This window comes from Excalfactoria chinensis, chromosome 2, assembly GCF_039878825.1.
Source record: "Excalfactoria chinensis isolate bCotChi1 chromosome 2, bCotChi1.hap2, whole genome shotgun sequence".
Taxonomy (NCBI): Eukaryota; Metazoa; Chordata; class Aves; order Galliformes; family Phasianidae; genus Excalfactoria; species Excalfactoria chinensis.
Genome location: NC_092826.1, coordinates 125582836 through 125603067, shown reverse-complemented (window position 1 = coordinate 125603067; position 20232 = coordinate 125582836). Strand labels below are relative to the sequence as shown.

General features: G+C 43.2%; 1 protein-coding gene across 12 annotated transcripts in view; it reads right to left on the bottom strand.

The window, feature by feature from the left end:
- Positions 1-20232, bottom strand: part of KIAA1217 (KIAA1217 ortholog) — a 337137-nt gene that overhangs the window by 171489 nt on the left and 145416 nt on the right. For 8 of the 12 annotated variants that reach the window (XM_072328263.1, XM_072328267.1, XM_072328276.1 and 5 more), the window contains exon 1: positions 2026-2327. The exons of the other annotated variants lie outside the window; for them this stretch is intronic. In XM_072328263.1, coding sequence (XP_072184364.1) covers positions 2026-2095 — 70 coding nt within the window. In that variant the 5' untranslated portion in view covers positions 2096-2327. Of the gene's footprint in view, positions 1-2025; positions 2328-20232 lie in introns of those variants that run through there. 12 annotated transcript variants of the gene reach the window in all.

The following is a 20232-nucleotide window of genomic DNA, read 5'->3' as shown; positions in this document are numbered from 1 at the left end:
TCACTTAAAAATTCCTTCTTGGTCACTTCCTAAATACTGGCAAATCAGTTTCATGGCCAGGATGAAATGGAATGGTAAAATACCCCCTGTGTAACTTGGAACATAAGAGATCCACACCAGAGCGCTCCAAGGAGAAACTATAAGACATATTTTGTACCCTGGTGTTGCTCAATAACAGCGTGGGCAAACAGACCATATCTTAGAAGTGAAGATAATGGGCCTAGAAAATCAATCCCCACAGATAACTGTGCAATGTGTGAAGGATCATGTGATGGTTCCCAGATGGCAGCGAAGAGTAGCAAAAGGATAAATTATGCAAGTACCCTCCTTGGAAAACGAGTAAATAGAAGCCGATGGAAAACACAGCAAGAGAAGTGCATGATAAGCTTGTCTCCCTCTCTCCCTCCCTCACATTCAGAAGCTAAAGGCTGAATAGCCTGAACAGCTCTAACCTAAAAACTTATATTAAGAATTCTTTGCCCATTACTACAGCAGGTAGCCATGAAGTGAAAACTATGGGAAAGGTCCAGGTCTGTAGTGCGGAAGCACCATGCCTGAGATCATCAGGAAGATTACCGTGAAGGATTAAATGCTGGGACTTGAAGTTATTTTTAAAAGTCCGGTATGCGGTTCTTCTAAGTCACACCCTCTGTGAAGTCCACAAAGGTCAGGAAAGTCACTTTGCTCCATCACTTAAAATTGGGTGAAAATAGTAACATTCCTGTTTTGCAATCCAGGTGATAAGAGAGGGACATTTTCAGAATAACTTTAGAAAGCAACAAGTGTGGGTCTGACCCACTCCAGCCCTGTGAAGCTGAGCCTTGAAGCACACTGTATTCAGTGCCTAAAGGATAAAAAAAGAATACATTTTAACAGCATGAATCAAACCCACCTATGATATGCTGGCAGCCAAGCCTGAGATGATTGGGAATCATTCCTATTTATTTGATTGCCTTTGCAATTAAATCTGTTCCCAAATAAATTTTCAAATGTAGCTACTGGATATGGGCCAAAACTACTAAATTTGGTAATGAATGTTAAAGAACAACATTTTTTTTTTTTGGAGAATCAGAAGCTGTGTCTGGTCAGAGCTGAGTTTTCCTAGCCACACGTGTACCTCAGTCAGCTTCACACCACCTGTACATATGCTATGAAGGGTTTTCTTCCCCCCTCCCCCCTACTCAGACACATCCTTTAAGTGAAAAGTATCCTTCCCATTGAACACACAGGCTTTGGTAAACACTAACCAACTGTTTAACGTTCAAAAATGGTCAAGAGAGTAGCAGGCAACGCATCTCCAAGAATCTTCCAAGAAACCAAACTTCTCTATGCAACGTTTTCTGGTATGACACACAGAGCTGTGTGTGAGTTTTAGGACCACACGTACAGACTGCTCATTTCATAGGAGGACAGTAACACAACTTCTCTTCAAGCGCCTATGAGGAATACAATGCACATGAAGCAAGAACGTCTACAGGTGTTCCACAAACGCTGCAGCAGATGCAGATTAGATGAGACATGCCGTGCTACCTGAGCTGCACGCTGCACGTGGACCGTCCCACGCAGCACTCCCCAGCTCGCAGCTCCGTTCGCTTTCAGATAAAACATGGTGCAATACCGATTGTGCAAAGGCGCCCTTGGCTGCGCTCCCCCACAGCTCACACACACACACAAAGTACCCCGAGCTCGCCGAAATCTGCGGCGACTTAAAGCAACCTCCGAGAGAAAAGTGCTCCCAGCTCCGCTCTTGCACCGGACTGCTGCTGCCCTGCCCCGGCGCTGCGGGCTGACAGCCGCGCTGCCCGCTCCCGAGCCTGCACGGAGGTGTACAGCCACGCTTCCAGATTTAGGGAAACCTTCAGAGCTTTCAGCACACGAAAGACATGCTTTTTATTTATTTATTTGTTTGCTTGCTTTTTTGCTTTTTTCTTTCTTTTTTTCCCCATGCATTCCCTCCACTTACAAAAAGCAGCAACGAGGGGCATGGTTAAATGCAACTCCCTCTTCCTGCTTCCCCTTACTTACCCTTCATCTGCCTGCTGTCTGTTGAGCAAGCCAGGCACAGCTCAAGTTTCTGGCTTTCATTTTCCTCCATTGTCCCTGCCTACCGCCCAGGCTCCGCTCTCTCCAAGCCGGGAAGCGCAGCGGGCAGGGCTGAGGCTGGGGTTGTAGCTGGGGCTTGGGCCGGCTCCCTCCCGGCACGCACTCCCCCGGGTGCCCCGGGCCGGGTGGGCGGCGGGGCCGGGCCGGGCGGCTGCTCCGGGCCCTCCTCCGCTGGGCCCCAACAGGTGATGGGCTCGGCCGCAGGCAGCCCCGAGCCGGCTCGCTTCCCGTGCAGCCGGCCAGCCTTCTGAAAGGGAACATTTCAAACGTGATTACAGGCCTGAGCCTCCGCTGGAATCCGAAGCCGAAGCCTTTCAAATCTCTGTCATGGGACAAAAGCTTTTCCACCGAATATTTTTTTAAGCTCGTAACCACCAAGCCCACAAGCATTCCTGATAAATGCTCCTCTGTCTTTTCTAGCGTCTAGCTTAGAAGTAATTCATTATATAAGCACTTTGAGGTTTTGTTTTCAGCTGAATTCTTTCAAGCTGCTTGGAGAATGAATTAGGGAAAATCAAGATACAGGAATTCAACTTTAGTGAAGCCAATAAAAATGAATGGTAGCAATATGTAAGCAGGGGCTTCGGTTAAGAGGGATTCTGAAGCCTCAGTAGCAAAGCATATAGAAACATATAACTAATTCTCTTTTGGCAGATCAGAAGCAGGAAACCTGTCTGAGAATCAATAGATCCACTGGGCTGCAATGCAAAAAAAATTAATGACGTACAATATCAAATCCCACAGATTCCATCAGATGCCACATGTGTTGATTTAGGAGAGAACATCAGACTGAATTATTTTATCAGGATCATAATTCAGAATCACAGAATTGCAGGGGCTGGAAAGGACCTCTGGAGGTCAAATCCAATCCCCCCACTAAAGGAGGTTCTCTGCAGTAGGTCACACAGGCAGGCATCCAGATATGTCTTGAACGTCTCCAAAGGAGACTTCACCACCTCTCTGGATAGTCTGTTCCAGTTGGAGGTTGGAGGTCCAGTAGGAGGCTCTGGATGCCCCATCCCTGGCATTCAAGGCCAGGCTGAATGTGGCTCTGGGCAGCCTGTAGTAGTGGTTGGTAACCCTGCCCATGGCAGGGGAGTTGAAATGTGATGATCTTTTAGGTTCTTTTCAACCCAGGCCGTTCTATGATTCTCTGATTCCTCTGTCACACTCACTGTAAAGTTCTGCATATTTGTGTGGAACTTTCTATGTTCCAGTTTTTTGTTCCTTGTCCTATCGTTACACAACACTGAAAAGAGTCTGGCCTCATCCAATTGCCTCCTGCACTTTAAGTATTTATAAACCTTGATGAGATTTCCTCTCAGTCTTATCTTCTCTAGGCTGAGCAGCCCCAGGATTCTCAGCCTTTCCTCATACAGGAGATGTTCTTAAACATCTTTGTCACTCTCTAATGAACTCTTTCTAGGAAATCTCTGCCATTTTTGAACAGGGGAGCCCAGAACTGGACACAGTACTCCTGATGTGACCTGACCAGGGCAGAGTAAAAGGGAAGGATAATCTCCCTCAACCTGCTGGCCACACTCTTTTTATGCTCCCTGAGTTACCATTGGCCTTGGCCACAAGGCACACTGCTGTTCATGACCAACCTGTTATCCATCAGGACCCCCAGGTTCTTCTCTGCAGAGTTCCTTTCCAGCAGGTCAGCCCCTAACCTGTACTGACACATGTGGCTATTTCTCCCCAGGTGTAGGACTCTACACTTGCCCTTGCTGAAACTCCACCTAACTCTCCAATCTGTTCGGGTCTCACTGAATGGCAGCACAGTCTTCTGGCATTGTCAACCACTCCTCCCAGCTTCATACCATCAAGAAACGTGCTGAGGGTGGAGTCTATCCCATCATCACTGATGAAGATGTTGAACAAAACCAGAGCCAGCACTGACCCCTGAGGAATACCACTAGTTACAGACCTCTGACTAGAGTCTATGCCACTGATCAGAACACTCTGAGCTCTGCCAGTCAGCCCCTTCTTTACCCACCTCACTGTTCATGCATCAATTCCACACTTTCTAAGTTTCACTATAAACACACTGTGGGAGACAGTGTCAAACACCTTGCTGAAAGTCAAGGTACACAACATCCACTGCTCTCCTTCCATCTACCCAGCCAGTGATGACATCGCAGAAGGCAACCAGGTTGGTCGAGCATGATTTCTCTTTGTTGAATCTATGTTGACTGCTCTTGATAACCTTCTCTTCCAACTGCTTGGAAACAGCATCCAGAGCAAGTCATTCCATCACCTTTCCAGGGACAAAGGTCAGGCTGACTGGCCTGTATTTTCCCAGATAGTCCTTCTTGCTCTTCTTGAAGACTGGAATGACACTGGCCATCTGCCAATCCTCAGACACCTCCCCTGTTCTCCAAGACCTTTCAAGGATGATAGAGAGCAATTCAGCACTCATCTCTGCCTGATCCCTCAGCATATGTGGGTGCATTCCATTGGGGCACATGGATTTGTACGTATTGATTTCAGCTGAATGATCTCTGACCATATTCCTCTTGACCAAACAGAAGTCTTCCCTTCCCTAGACTCTCTCTCTTACTTCCAGAGTCTGGGATTCCCTAGGGGAAGCCTTTGTAGTAAAGACAGAAGCAAAGAAGGCATTCAGTATCTCCGCCTTTTCAGCATCCTGTTACCAGGGCACACACATTATTTAGTAGCAGATCCACGTTTTCCCTAGTTTTCCTTTTACTGTTGACATACTTAAAAAAACAAAAACAAAAGCAAAAAAACAACCCTTTCTTGTTATCCTTCTGAATTAGGTTAAGAGCAACACATTTCTTTAATAATAATAAGAACAAGCAATTTCTCGTTCAAATCAGCCTCACACTACAACACCAGATAACAGTTAGTCTCTCAGACATCTTTTTAAACAGACCTTGTGTGATCTGGACTCCCAAGCTTTCTTCAGCACTCACTTTCAGTACAGCATCAGCAAAATTGCTCAAAATGATATTTCAACCACATGGTCCAGGCAGGCAAGGAAAATTCTCCTACATTTCCTACTTCTCTATCTGGCAGAAATGTCACCCTGTCTACTTGGATTATTAAATGCAGAAACGTGTGTGTGTATACACACACACACACACACACACGTATAAACTGGACACAGAAGCTGAAGGAAATTCACTCTCTTCATGCTTCAGCCCTCCCCCTTCCAGACAGAAGAATAATTCACGTGAATTACTATTAACAATTAATAAATGTACAGAACTACTGCTCATTAGATCGGACATGCATATTCTCTACCACTTTACAAATATTTATTTTGCTTCTTAACAATTAATTCTGTACTGTCTAGGAACCTGGCAAGGGTCCCAGAAATCTGGCACGAAAAGCACAGAAATGATGAAAATACAATCTAAACGCTAGCATTGCTATTTGAGGTCTGCAGTACAGTGTTCCCAACAGAATACTCCTTAAGTTGCTCCACAATATTAAGAAAACAGTGTGATGCACAATGTATTTAGATACTGTTTTTACTGGCCTTCATTTAATCTCTGCTGATTTTGACTGGGGACTATTTTAGGACAAGAAGTGCTGGCCAGCCAGCCCACTTATCTGATGTTGCCTTTTGTGATACTGAGGAATGTGCCTTTAACACCAAGGTTTTCCAGGGTCTGGACAAGCATTATGACTTACGCTTAGCCAGCTGGAAGGAGATGAGGGCTCATACAGGAATATCAGGCACTGAGGGATCATTGACCACTGACTCTGTGAACTAAAAAATAACTCAGAAATCCCTGGTGGGAAAAGAGAATCAGCGCAGTTGCAATGTGGAAGCTGTATCAAGACATCACCTACAGACAGGGCTCAGATTGAGGTAGCCAAGGGTCTTTAAATAAAGACCTAATACTGACGTAATGAGGTGGCAAGCACAAAACATGCTTGGCTACAAATGCCTACAAGCAAGGCACATCTGCAATGCTGTACAACAATGGGGTTAGTTCTGGAGATCAGTTTGGCTTCTTCCAAGAGCCATATAACACCATAACACCAAAAAAGCTATGTACGGTAGGACTCTAAGGAGGCTTTGCCTTCATCCAAGGTGAGCAGAAGATAAACTAGAAAATAAGAACATGAACAGCTTTTTTTATGTATTGCCAAAACTAAAGTATCCGCTTTTAGCCAGCACTATTAAGTTTCCACAGTCAGGAGCACAATATAGACAGAAAGGGAATCTCATGACTCACTGTAGTGCACCCATTGATAAATCCTTCTGAACAGCCAGGTGCCCCAGAATAGGGGGCACAGCTGATACAAGCCTGTGGTCTGAAGCTGTTGCTTCCATGGGAGACGCAAGATGCTACCACTGCTGGGAGTGATGGTGGATGTTACTGCTGATGCTGTTAAGGGACCTGAGCAAAGGTGATGAGAAATGGCTTATTTGGTTGTGGATGTGTGACTTGGAAAGTGGGTGCTACCTCAGGAGAACGCCCATGGCTGCATAAGTAGTCTCTCGAACAAGATTAAAGCGCACTGGCAAAAAGTGAGACAAAATGTAGCACACTTTAATATCATTAGAGCCAGACAAAGGAACCCACCCAGCTTGACACAAAACACAGTCTTTGGGACCACACCATTTTATGAAAGCAGCAGTCAGGATTGCACAATCTCAAAATATGTTCTCACTTGGAGAGAGAAGCTCTTGGTCCCAAACTGGATTTAATTAGTGTATGTAACAATGCCATGCCTTAAGGTGCTACCCATGTTTATTTAAAAGAATTAATGGAACTCCTTTTGCAACTGAGAAACTGGAGACAGCCAGAATCATTACACTGCTAGGCTCACATAGAGAGCTATGCAGCACAATCACTGGGATGAATCACCAGCAACATGTTAAATAAACTTGATTAACCAGTTCACAGCACGCAATTGGGATTTGTTTATCTGTGGGATCAATAATAACAGTAGTTCCTTTTAATTACCGCGTTCAGATCTAGGCCCATCAATATCAAAACAATGCATGGAGAACAACTGCTAACAGGATATGCTGTTTTAATTGTGTTTAAAATTAATGTCCCAGAGCAACTTAAACACTTCTGGTTTTAGGATGTGCATAAAAGGAGCAATTAACAAATACTGTTTTGCTCAATTAGTAAAACTCATAATATACAACAGTGCTTTTGTGGCTCTAGTATTTATTCACAGCTAAAAAAACAGGGTGTTAATTATTAATAGTTAAATCAGAAGAAGCATCCCATAACTAAAGATGTATCTCAGTGTCCATGCAAAATCACTAATCACACAGCCACAAATATATTATGAATGCTCTCAGTGTGAAGCAGCACGGCAGTGTCTGTCCTACTACAGACCAGGAACAAAATAAATAGTAAACCTGATGTGGATAGGCTGTGAAAAACTGAGTGTTTTGTGCTCTTTTGTGCTCAGAGAGTTCGTTGCAGTCTTTGGTGTGGCCTTTCAATCCTTAATAACTAAAATAGACTCACTCCCCTCAGATGTGTATATGGTTAAATATGATACAATAGCAACCACTATCTCATAGAAGCAAAATGGAAATAGCCACGGGACTATCCATATGAATCCATTCAAGTAAATATAGAAGTAAAGAGGTTTATACTACTTTAAGAGAAATTGTGCAATAATTTGGCATTGTATATCAGGGAAATTCAATTTTTAAGCTGAGAGGTAGGAGGAGCTTTGCAATCATTTGGTCTCATCTGCTTAGCAAGGGTTTTCAGTTAGTTGGTTCCTATTTCAAGTCCAAGGACAATGGTTGACCTATCAAGTACTTAAATTAAAGGTAAACATCTGAACTTGATTTGAAAATTTACAGTGACAAACAATGTAATACAACCTCTGGGATTACACGTCATGAAATTAACTTTGCTGTTAAAAACATCTGTGGAGACTTTCAGTATGTATACTCCATACATTCCAGTTCAGTTATGATTTCTCATACACTTGAGGAAAAACATTAGCTGAAAGAGTTAAATTCCATTCCATCTGAAGTATAATAAAAAATGAGCACGAGTTTCTCTGCACGTCTCCACAGCAGCCTTTCACCATGTCTCGCCTGACCTACAGGTTTCAGCTCCTTCTGATAAGTGCAGAGACTGACAGCATTGCCAAATTATATGATCATTCCTGAAAATCACAGATGTCACCACCAGCCTTAATCACTAAAACAACTATTGAAAAGAGTCACTAAGAGGTTGAACATTTGCTATTCAATAGGAAGATATATATTCACTTTTCCAGTTCCATTCTGAATTGAGCTCCTGGGAGCAGTGATAATCACCTGCCACTTGACAGTGATGAGCTTGCAATTATGAAGGATGCAGTGTCCTAGCCTATCTCTAGCCGAAAAGGACTGTGCTGTTAAGTGCCTTATGCTTCTCCAAGTACCAGAACATCCTCCTTTCACTTGGGAAAATATTCTGATCAAGCTAACAACTCCTACACCTGAACAGTTACACTGAGTGAAACAGGTTAGGTTTTCTGCTTTCCAAGTTTTATTCTTATTTTCTTTGTCCTCCTACTATTTTCTTTTAAATAAATGTGAAGGTTTGAAAGCAGTAAATACTTGTGAATGCCCCAAATCAGTGAGGAAAAGGACTGTGGGCATCACAAAGAAGCACTGACTCTGAACTGAGGAAAAAAAATGATTATTCTCCTTCACCCAGAGCTTTTTATCTCTGCAGTTTGGGACAAGAACAAGCTAACTCCACACTGTAACGCGACTTCTCTTCCCACCAGCCAATGTAGGATAGGACAGAGCTAAATGGACATCACTAAACTGCAAATGTTTCTGACTCATGTAATGCAACACCTTATCTCAGACATTTTACCTAATGTTATTGCCATCCTACCCTACTGAGCTAACATGGATATTAGCACACTGCTGCAGAACTTTGAACTGAAGACCCTGGCACGTTACAGCCTCACACCTACCAGCCTGGCCAGCTCCTTACACATCACAGTTTCCATACAACATCACTTATGGGAAGGAATAAGATCAGCCAGCAAAGACAGAATTAGAGAGTACGAACATCTGCTTTTGTAAGGTACCAAACAAATAAGTCTGTGAAAGGAAAATGTGCCTTACATCTTGGAAATCTTAATCAAATAAAAAGCAGTGTGTGGGTGGGAAGAAATAGTGTAGGGAATTGTTTCTGAGGGGGGTGGAAGAAAGAAGGGAAGAAGGTCACTTTCAAGTCCATCTGCTCTATATTCAAATTCTATTTTCCCCCAGTGTAAAACACTTTGGTTTTGATAAGTTTCCTTTTGGATGAATTCACTCAAACAGCTCTGGTGAGAGTTTGGATTCGAATGGGTCCAACTTTCTAGCAGTGCCAGAGCAACAAACTTAACATCTGAAACACCGAATGTTGCTGGTTTCACGGGTGTCTGTTGGATCTGCTTGTGAATGTACGAGGCAGCATGCTTTAGTGATCAAAGGGATTGAGAGTTGCTCGCTGTAAAGTACAATTATACTTAAAAAGAATCAGCAGAGATTCAGATCTCACCGAGTGCATGTGGAGTTGAAAAGACTGTCAGGAGACTGCTTGAACTAATAAGAAATACAGAGTTTACTTTGATGGAGTCTGGGTCTAAAATTAATATAATAGCTTCAATTATATTGTGATTACCATACCAACTTGTGTATCAGGAGGCAATTCGGATAAACTTTGTACCCAAAAGAATGGCTTAAGTAAAATAATGAGTAAATAATGATTAGAAATTAACACAATGATCACAGTATTGTCAACCTGCAGCATTCACACCATTCACAATGATGGTCTTTCTTGAAAAATTATGGTATTTTCTTAGAACACTACAGCCCACAGTCAGTGGGCTCTACCCAGTCATATATTCACTTTTTTCCCCCAACAGGGTTACTGGCAAGAAAGCCATTTTTTAATTCAAAACTCAGACTAAAGTCAGAGGAGAGGTACACACCGTTATGATCGGTAAGTTGGGCATTTTTTATTGTTCTTAACTATATTTTCACCCTGAATTTAACAAAAATGCAGTACTACACAGCAAGCAACAACAAAATATATCTGAAAATAGATGAAGGCAAGCAGAATATCTTGTTCTAGCTTTGTTTCTGTGTATATCTGATTTCCAGTGAGTGGAGATAGTTACAGGTCGTGGATTCTGGCTTAGCTCACTCAGCTCCACTGGCTGCTGTTTACAATGCTCTCATTTTGATCTCTTGGAAATTACCGCTCCTGAGAGCAGAATAAGAACTTCCTCCTGCTTGTAAGTAATTTAATGACCTCTTGATGCTGTGTACATCCTCTTCCCTGAAAACTGTCCCTCTGACCTTCCCAGCCCATGCTGATGTTACCATGAAAACAGCTGATCAGTAATAAAGCAAGAGCAGCTGGCAGCAGCGGTATTCCTGCCCAGTCTCTCCTGTTGGGTTGAACACTTACTAATTCAGGTGTATAAAAACTCTTTGATATTTAGGATTTCACAGCTTTCAGGCAACAGGGACCATTTGACTATGTTGTCTGACTTCCTATCTATTAAAAGACATTACATTTGGTGTGAGATCCTCACACTAAGGCCATACAACTGGCCTGATGTGAAAAAGACAGAAGATGAACATAACCTTGCTGATCTCAGAAGCTGCAGGTGCATTAGTGTTTGCTTCAAACAGGAATGTGCTTTTGAAGTAAACTCCCATAACCCATATGATGAGATCTATCCAGATGATCTGTGTAAGTCAGTATGACAGTGTAAGCTCTCAGTGACTTAAACCTAAAAATATTCTTTCTTCTGACTTAAATTTTCCAAATCAGGTGTCCACTGTAAAACAAACCCAAATGATCCCAATCTCAAAGCTCTGGTACACACATCCAACCATTGTCTCCAGCACAACCAGTCCTTTATGAAGAAAAAATGCAGGAGAAAAGGAATGAACCTGAAGACATACCACATACATAGCCAATTGTACTTGGAGATGTGGAAATCCTCCACACCTCAAATCACCAGCAGAAAGGCTGAACTCCAACAGTTGATTATAATTACTGCCTGTAATACAGGGCTGCAAGTGTTACAAGTGTGTTATTTGGGGGCATTTCCATGAAGTCAGCTGATGGAATTGGTGGCTTAGACACCACATCCAAGAGCCCTCCTTCCAACCTGCAAACAGCTGCTGCAGTAAATGCAAATCTTCTTGCAGCATTGGGACTAAAGTGGCTTTATAACATACCCACTTCTATTTAACACACTACATTATAGTTTAATTACCCTCACTACTAAGGAATTGCTTCCTTTTTCTTCAGGGTATATCTGACTCAACAGCAGTTTCCGGGGCTGGGAGTTACGCTTCTCCCATCAACAGCCAGACCAACCAGTTTTGTAGGGTTGATGCTTTGTGACAAAACCTCCTCTCCATCAACTGCATTAGCTGGACTCCTGAAGACTTACATTAGTCTGGGTTTTAACACTGGAAAACAATCTTGTCCTCTCTTTGCTTTCTTTATAGCATTCCCATTCCCCCGCTGAAGTACAGCTGACAGGATCATAGAATCACAGGATGGTTTGTGTGGAAAGGGGTCCTTAAAGGCCATTTAGTCCAACCCCTCTGCAACGAACAGGGACAGCTACACTGGAACAGGTGCTCAGAGCCTCATCCAGCCTGACTTTGAATGTCCCCAGAGACGGGGCATCCGACAACTCTCTGGATAGCCTGTTCCAGTGTATAAAACTTCTTCCTTATATCCAAACTAAACCTCCTCTCTTATTGTTTGAAACCATTTCCCTTTGTCTTATCACAGCAGACCCTCCTGACGAGTCTATCCCCTTCTTTCTCACAGCCCCTCTTTAGACACTGTCAGATACTGTATTTATGTACTAAAAAGATACTTTAGATACTGAATTTAATATACTGTCAGTAATAAATGAGTACATAGCCTAAATTTACCCCCAGAAACAGTAGCATAGATGGAAAGCAGTGCACGGTGCTCCAGGGCAGGGAGTGCACGGCCACAGCTACCTCCTTCCAAACAGGGAGGCTGGCAAGGACAAAGTGTCCGAGCACAGAGTGAGCTGCAGTGACACAACTCCTGTGTCATATCCTATTCCTCCTACAAGGGGAATTCTGCACCTTCTGTACAGCACTTTTGCAGAAGATAAAACAAGAGAAGTAACAATGATCCACCTCATCAGGCTGCAAGAAGCGCACAGAATTGCCTGGGGTGAAGGCAAGAATAAGCAACGTCAGCACAGAAAGGTGTCATACAAGGTTTAAGCTTATTCAAAAGCAGAGCCTTCGTCTCTCTCATGAATAAATACATAACCCAAGACAATTTAATTCCAACTGTTTTGTAGCACTCCTTGTGAAAACTTTTCAAACAACGTAATGACTCACAGGTGAGCTCTCAGCTGACAACATAAAATGCCACTATATTAGTTATCTGCCTTTACAAATGTGCAAGTCTGCATGGAGATATACATAATAGCTCTCTCATAGTACAGCACAGGCCTTTACATGCAGCATAGCTGAAGACAGGGAACAGGCAGTATGTAGTGACAGGTTTGCTTCACTCCAAAGGAAAAGGTTATTAAACATTAATTGATAACAGGCAGGTTTTACTGCATATGCATATGCTCCATCTTACCTACAAAAGTACAGCTTTGTGAATTACTTCATTTTATTTATGATTCTCATATTATTGCCTTAATCTTTCATAATTAACGTAAAAAGGTCAAGTGATAAATTCATACCTTTTTTTAGCCTCTTTCACTGTTTCACTCTCCTATTGCCATAATGCTTCAAGACTGCAGCTGGAATGACATCTAAATCCTTACACTGGCTGGAGAAAATTCTGGGCAAAGTGTTGGAAGGAAACAAATATTGAAATCTCTGACACAAGATGACAATATTACTTATATGCACCAGTTTTGGTTTTATAAGCTCCTACAAATCCTCTCTCACAGCAGACACTAGCACAAGAATGCCCTTGGAAGAGGGCATTAGGTAAGAAAAGGATGAGTTTACAGCCCATGAGTACTGTTAATTTGATGCTTTTAACCCATTGATCTGTTTTTCTGCGAGGAGCCTTGGTGCTCAATCCAAGGATAGCCGGATTCCAGCAAAGAAGTTACGTATATAGCTGAGAGGGAAAAATAAGAACTGAATGGTTATCTGGAATAGAAAGTGTTTTTCTCAGACACTTGAGGTCATGGGCCTCTACAGTGGCATTGCACAACTCTTAGATTGAGAACAGAGGATGTAAATGTAAGTGCAGAAGATGGTCTGCAGAATGGAAACTAGGCCAGAGGATGTTACAAGTCTGGCATTTTTTGAAACATCTAAATCAAACCTGACCACTTTTCTAAAGCAGAGCATAACACAGCCAGAATTTGCAGTTTGGCTACCAGAATTAGAGGGTAAAACACTACAGGAAATAACTACCAATCACTTTCTTTTCCCAACCATCCAACAAGGTAATTTTTTTGCCCCACTCTACATGAAAAAGTCTGGGTAGTCTTCTGACTTCAGGAATCTGAGAAACATCCTGCAGAAGGACAACCCCACAGCAGGACCTTACAGTCAGTACGAGGGCTCTTTTCAACATTGCCTTAAACTACACTTGATTTTAGTCACGGGCTTTAAGACTGCGGTGGTGTTTCGCAAATCATCACTAAATACCTTTTCTTCATAGCTCCACTCAATTCTCAGGGGTGTCCTCAAGACACAAATAAAGCCTCAGCTGTTGAAAGGTAGCATGTTGTCAGTTCTATCAGCACGGGACTGCTGTGCTGCAGGGTTGCTTTATTTGGCTAAAGACAAATTCCTCTTCATCCTGCAGAAGTTGTCACCAGTTGTAAGAACACAGCAGCTTTATTTGATACATGATAAGTAGCTGTGAATTTGGAGGCTACTAGTTCATCCAGAGAGTGACATCTCAATAAAACATACAAACTCAGTCTCCTGCAGACAGATTAAGAGTCATCCACTATCTAGTTTAAAAAAATATTTAGCACCTTGTTGCACATTCAGAGTTAAAAAATGAATTCAACATCTAAGTGTCTTGACCCCCTTCTTAAATAACATACATCTGATTGTACCTATGCTCAAAACCACGCCACTTGAAGTTTGTGTACTGAAAGTCGAAGTCATGGAGTGTTCAGTGTTGCAATTCAGCTTCCTTTTCCAGTAATAGGAAGAAAAGTGGGCCAGGCACCAGGCTGAAAGGCTTTCTGGAAGCTGCAGCTGCAGCCAACAGCTGAAATTTAAAATCAGCCATTATTTTCTCTCCTCATCTTGTGGGCTCTGCCACAGCTTTCAATAAACCACAAATTCACCCACAGAGGCACTAGCGCTCATTATTTTCTTTCTCTGATGGAGCTAAAATAAGAACCATAAACACTTCTCCCTGCCTCGAAAAAGCAGTGCAAGTCCCTCCCCAACAGGACTCTCTACATGTTGCATGTGGACAACATGTTAAGCAAGTAGCAAAAGCCAAACACGGTTCTGAGAAATTAGTGATTTAATGTTGCAGAGGGAATCTGAAACCCAAGATCAGATGGGTGAATGAAAGCAGAAGCAGAACTGTATTTCCACTTCCCAAGCTGGTGAGAAGAGAGGCATGTGATACTCAGCAGGTACAGTTTGCTCGGATTTCTAAGGGACGTAATAAAGAGGAGATCCTCCCATGGGTTTAAACAAACAAACGAACAGAAAAAGTAAAAATAGGAAGGAGCAAGCAGGAATTAAAGGCAGCTTTCCCTAGGGAAGGAGGGAGATTACCAGTGGCATCACAGAGGAATCTGCACTGGTCTGGGCAGCTCCCAAAACCAGTGAGTTGAAAAAGGATAAGGAGGGTATGAACCAATGGGACAGTGCTTGCTGAGAATGTTACATTACTTAGCAAAGTAAAGATGTGGGCTGGCTATGAAGAAGAAACTGCACAGGATTTACTGAATAGGCAGTAAAATGACAGAAGAAATCCTGTGTGGCAAAGTGATACACATTGGCTTTGAACAGACTAAACCCTCAAACTCTTGGAGTGATAATAACCATTTTGTGAAAATTTCAGCTCAGTACTCATTAGTGATTAAAAATCCAAATAATTACTAGAAAATGGTAGGAAAAAAACAACAAACAAGATGGATACTACAGTTATATTACTGTTCAAATCCGACTATCCAGATTTTGAATACAGCATGAAGTTTTAATTTACTCCAGGTCAAAGAAGATACAGCAGATACAGAAATGCTAAGAAAAATGATTAACCTGCATGATCAAAGTTATGGAAAAGTTTCTGTACAAGGAACAACTAAATTATGTAGGACTCTCTGTTCTAGGAGCAGATGAATCAAACATATGGTTGAGGTCCATAAACAAGAGTAACAAGTAGGCTAATGATTCAAAAACATGGATGTGAATATTAATTCCACAGAGTACTATGATGGCACTAGAGAACATGCTTTAGTGATGGGACTCGGTAGGTCAGCTTGATGATCTCAAAGGTTCTTTCTGATCTAAATGATTCCATGGTTCTGGAATTTAAGTCAAATTTGAAGGCTGGGCTCCTCTGACCTGCCATAACTGCGCTTAGGTTCAGTGTAGTACAAGAAGCACTACTGCTGACATTTACACTTTCTCACACTTACTAAACATAGAAGCACTTGCATTACAACAGAAAAATAACAACCCCAGATCTAATCAAAACACTCAGCTGTGTAGTGAGAATTGTATGGAAATCTCCTAGAGAGTGGGTATGGGAGAGAATGAATAGTGTGCAATAATTTAAGTCATATCATTTCATCTGTTGTAAAAAAAGAAAGATTCTAAATATTTGTCTACACAGGAAAGCTAGTGTAGTGAAAACTAGAGAATGAATTTGCAGTGCTTCAGCTATTCTATCCAGATAGTGGACAAACCAGTACAAATCTTCCATGGCATCAGCATCCATAGCTCTGGATACCATCAAGTGTCCAAAGGTTATTAAACCTTTTGAACAAGGGATCAGTACAGCTCTGGGGGGCTGAGATCATCCTTTCCTCCTCATTAACTCCCCATTATTAAGAGGCTACTCTGGAGGACTGTAGGTGCCATGACTGGGGCTTAAGCACCAGGTGGCACCAAGCGCCCCTTACTCTCCTTCATCATTTAGGATATGGGGCCCAGTGAAAGGGCAGGCAAGGCTTACTTAAAGATTAATGCCCAGTACTGGGACCTGAGAGCAGCAGGGTTGCTGGTAATTCACTCACTTTAAAGAACCAAATCTGACTGTCTGACCATTTTAACACATACGACCTCTCCAGGAAGACAGGTGGAGAGGAGTGAAGTCCCCTGAGCATTTTAACCCCCCCACCACAATGCAGGGGGTCAGTGGCAGTAACTGTGGCACAGCGCCTTTGTGCTCTGACTTCCCCAAAGGCAGACAGTAATTTACTTGGTGCATGAGTCTGCACCCACACAAAAGGGAGGGCACGGGCAGGAGAATTTACTCATCTGCTGATGAGTATTTATGCTCCTTTTTCAAAGCTACTTAAATTGGTCTTTTGTTTCTTGCTGAGCTGCGAGACACAATGAAGGCACCAGTTGTTTTGCTCCTATAGCCCTTTGGAAATTTGCTTTTACTGTTTCCTGAGGTGATCTGCACGTCGAACCACCGCCCTGCACCCTTCCTCAGAAAACAGGAGCACTTTTTAGCTATTTTTCTTGTTAGTCAAGGGATTTTTCAAGGGCGAAGAATAACACACCTTTTATTAAGCAGCTCTGCACAGGAAGAAACTTTTTACTACCAATTTCTCAAGGAATGTTATGACTGGCTGACTTGAAAGTGGCCTATCCAGAATCTCATTAGATTTTCAAGTACTTTAGAAAGCAATTCTTACTGAATTATCAAACTTGCAGGAAAGCAATAGCAGTTTCATACCTATGACTACGTACTTCTGTGTTAACTGCAGAGGCATATCAGAGCAGTAAGGATTGTCGTGTGCCTGGAGCTACCGCAGTAACAGGAAACTGCTGAGGTATGCTGGAGGAGACTCTCATAAGCATCTAATTTGTTTAATTAAATACTGTTTTCCAAAATATGACAGGCTATACAATGATTTCTCTCAGTAAGACTTGACCCAGAAAATTTAAGTGGTAAACAAACCATGAAAGCTTCATGGGTGTGGAGCACATACAAGTCAAAACACCTTGCATAAGCAAGCTTTGCATTTGCTGTTTGGTCAAAGCAGACAAATCCATTCTCCACTGGAAACCAGTGACCCTGAATAGAGACCTATGTGACTGCAGAATGGCAGAAGCACTGGTTGTTCTAGAACTGTAATACTGACACTGAGAACAGGAGGAAATTACAGTGTGATTTCCCAGTTCATGGGACTTCTCCATGGACACCACCTACGAAACCCAGAGCTTCCTTCTTCTTAAGGCTAGGTAGGCTAATTCCCCTCACCCATCCCTAGCCTTCAAAAAGACAAGCAACTATTGTAAGCCATCCACCTAGTACACTACTGGAGCAAAACAGGCACCTGCTGCACATTATTTGTCCCACTCATGCTAGACACATATTTTGGGATAGGGTGAACTTGTCTCCAGAGATGTCCCTCCAGAACAATGCGGTGCTGAGAAGAGCACTGATAGCTCAGTGGTCAGCTCTCCACTGGAAGTAGTAGGAATCTCCTGAGAAAATCTACACATGTGGCTCTTTAGATAATATAGCAGTTCTTCAAGTATTTCTAAGAATAACGTAACACACCGTTTGGAAAAGCCATGCATTGTCTAAAGTTGGAAATATCTTCTAATATTCCTTAGCAACTTCCCACAATATTCGAGACATTGTGTGATTCCCACGTAGACTGCTTTCCTCAAGAGCTGCTTCTAACTTTTAGGCTCATGTTCTCTATTCTCTGCTCAAAAACTTTCCTATTTCTATTTCTGCCCAACACATTTTATTATTGTTCTGCTGCCAGCAGACGAGACAATCCGTTTCTTAAATACTTCTCTCTCAAAACAAAACAATCCAACCCAGACCATATTCTAAGGAGACTCACCATTGTAAAATGCAGCTTTACAAGCCTGAGGATGGTCTGCCTTTTCCCTACGCTACGCTTCTGCTTGCAATCCCATACCAGATGGAGCTGCTTCATGAGTCCCGGCCAGGCTTTGCAAGGCAAAGCATGAAGACTGTTCCTTAACACTTCATAAGTGGTTGCTGTGGCTGTGCCAAAAAGAGCTGCAAACAGCACTTCCTTCTACACTTTGACCCTAATCTATGTAGACACATCACGGCATCCATACTGGGCTCTGCTGAGCAACACGGGGATGTCAGTTCTGTGCAACATATGGCACCAACAGAGCAGGTAACACTTCTTCCTTTCACACAAACACACGACCACGCTTTGACTGCCTGCTTAGCTGCTTCATCATTTCTTGCTTCAGTCATCACCATCAACATATTTCGCTGACAAAACATCTCATACTGCCCATTACAGCTCTCCCAGGAGAACAAAATGACAAGAAGCTGTGGCACTTTGCAGAGATGAAGGCAGAGTTAAAAGGTCATGACTTCATGAGCTGGGTGCTTGGACCAGTGAGAGGCAGTCAGCTGGTCTGAGGTGTGCAACAGTTCTGAGGGTGCACAGCAGCTCACAGCTGTTTGCTCGACTACCTGCAGGAAAAGCAAGCGCCCGGCTCTTGCAGGCATTGAAGCTGCTGTCTGTAAAGCACGCAGCCCAGCAGAAGGAGTGGGAAATCATGGCTCGCCTTGCTCCTTTGTGTTAGGACTCGTCCTAACTTGTTGATCCGTGGTCATCACATGGCTACGCTCAATGTCCTGCCAATGAAATACATGCCATTTTGGCAGAACTAAACAAACAGCTTCCTACCATGGAAAGTCCCAAAGCCCTGAGAAAAGAGGTTGATCTCCGCCCACTGTCTTTCAAAACTTCCCCCGCAGCTTCAAATTACTGCCTTCTAATGAAAGTAAGGGGAAATCAGATGAACAGAGGAAGACTTTGCCAATGGAGATATTAACAACATGCAAAAGAGATCTGCTGGGTTTTTTGTTGTTGTTGTTTTGTTGGCTTTTTTCTTTTTCTTTTTTTTTTTTTTTTAAGCTAACGTTTAACTGCATTTCCCTCACCCTCGCTGCCAGAAAGGCAGTGCCCGGAGGGGTCAGACTGGATGCTCCGTACGGTTCGGCCGTGCCCGGCAGCCCGGCCGTGGAGGGAGACGGGAGCGGTGCGCTGCTGCCCTCTGCCGGCGACACCGCGCCAGGAGGGGTCACGCTCAGCGGGGCCTTGGGGTGCTGCCGGACGCCGGAGCTGAAGGCAGAACCCGGGCTGGACTGTGGGCCGTAGTGCTGAAGCAGTGGTGCCAAAGGATGCGGAGAGAGGATCGCTGAATATGGACAGGCTGTTCCTGGAGAGGTCTCTCTCACTGTGGGTGTAACACAGCTCTCCCATGGCAGAGGATGAGTAATCAAATTAAAAACCGACAGACAAACAAAGCAGTAACATTGCCAGCCACAGGCTGCATCCGGATCCAAACAAAACTGTCCTCCATAATCTTGAGTCTCCCATTGAAAACATGTTGAGTGGAATGACTTCTTTGAAGTACTTGCACCTGCTCTGAAGGGTCAACACGCTCAGGTTTCCATAGACCAAGAGAAAATCTGAGGCTTGTGAAGCCTCATCTGACCACAGCTCCTGTGCCCATGGAACCTAACCAGTCACACAGATTAAATGCATCTGGTCTGTCCTTACTGCTCTACAGCACCTACCGGCCATTCAGCTCCTGCTGTTGCCTCCCCAAGAGGGGGCCCCTGAGCAAAGCGCTCTGCACAAACCCAAGCATCATGACCCACCAAAGCACTTTGCTGAGCCACGATCCTCATCCGAGTGAAAAGTTCACAAAATCTACCAAATCATGCTAAGAAAAGTTCAGTTTTTCCCAGATGCTTTAATTGGGAAGCCTCAAAATGTGATACTCTTCAATGCTTAGAAGCAAAAGTGGGCATGAAAAGGCTAAAAATTCTCTGGTCTTTCTCTAACATTTCATTTCTACTCAGAGTTAAGCCTCAGCCAATCGACTCTCACCGCAAACTGATGAGCCACTTAAACTCTACACAAGGTCTCAGAATAGATCTTAAGTGGAAGATGGTA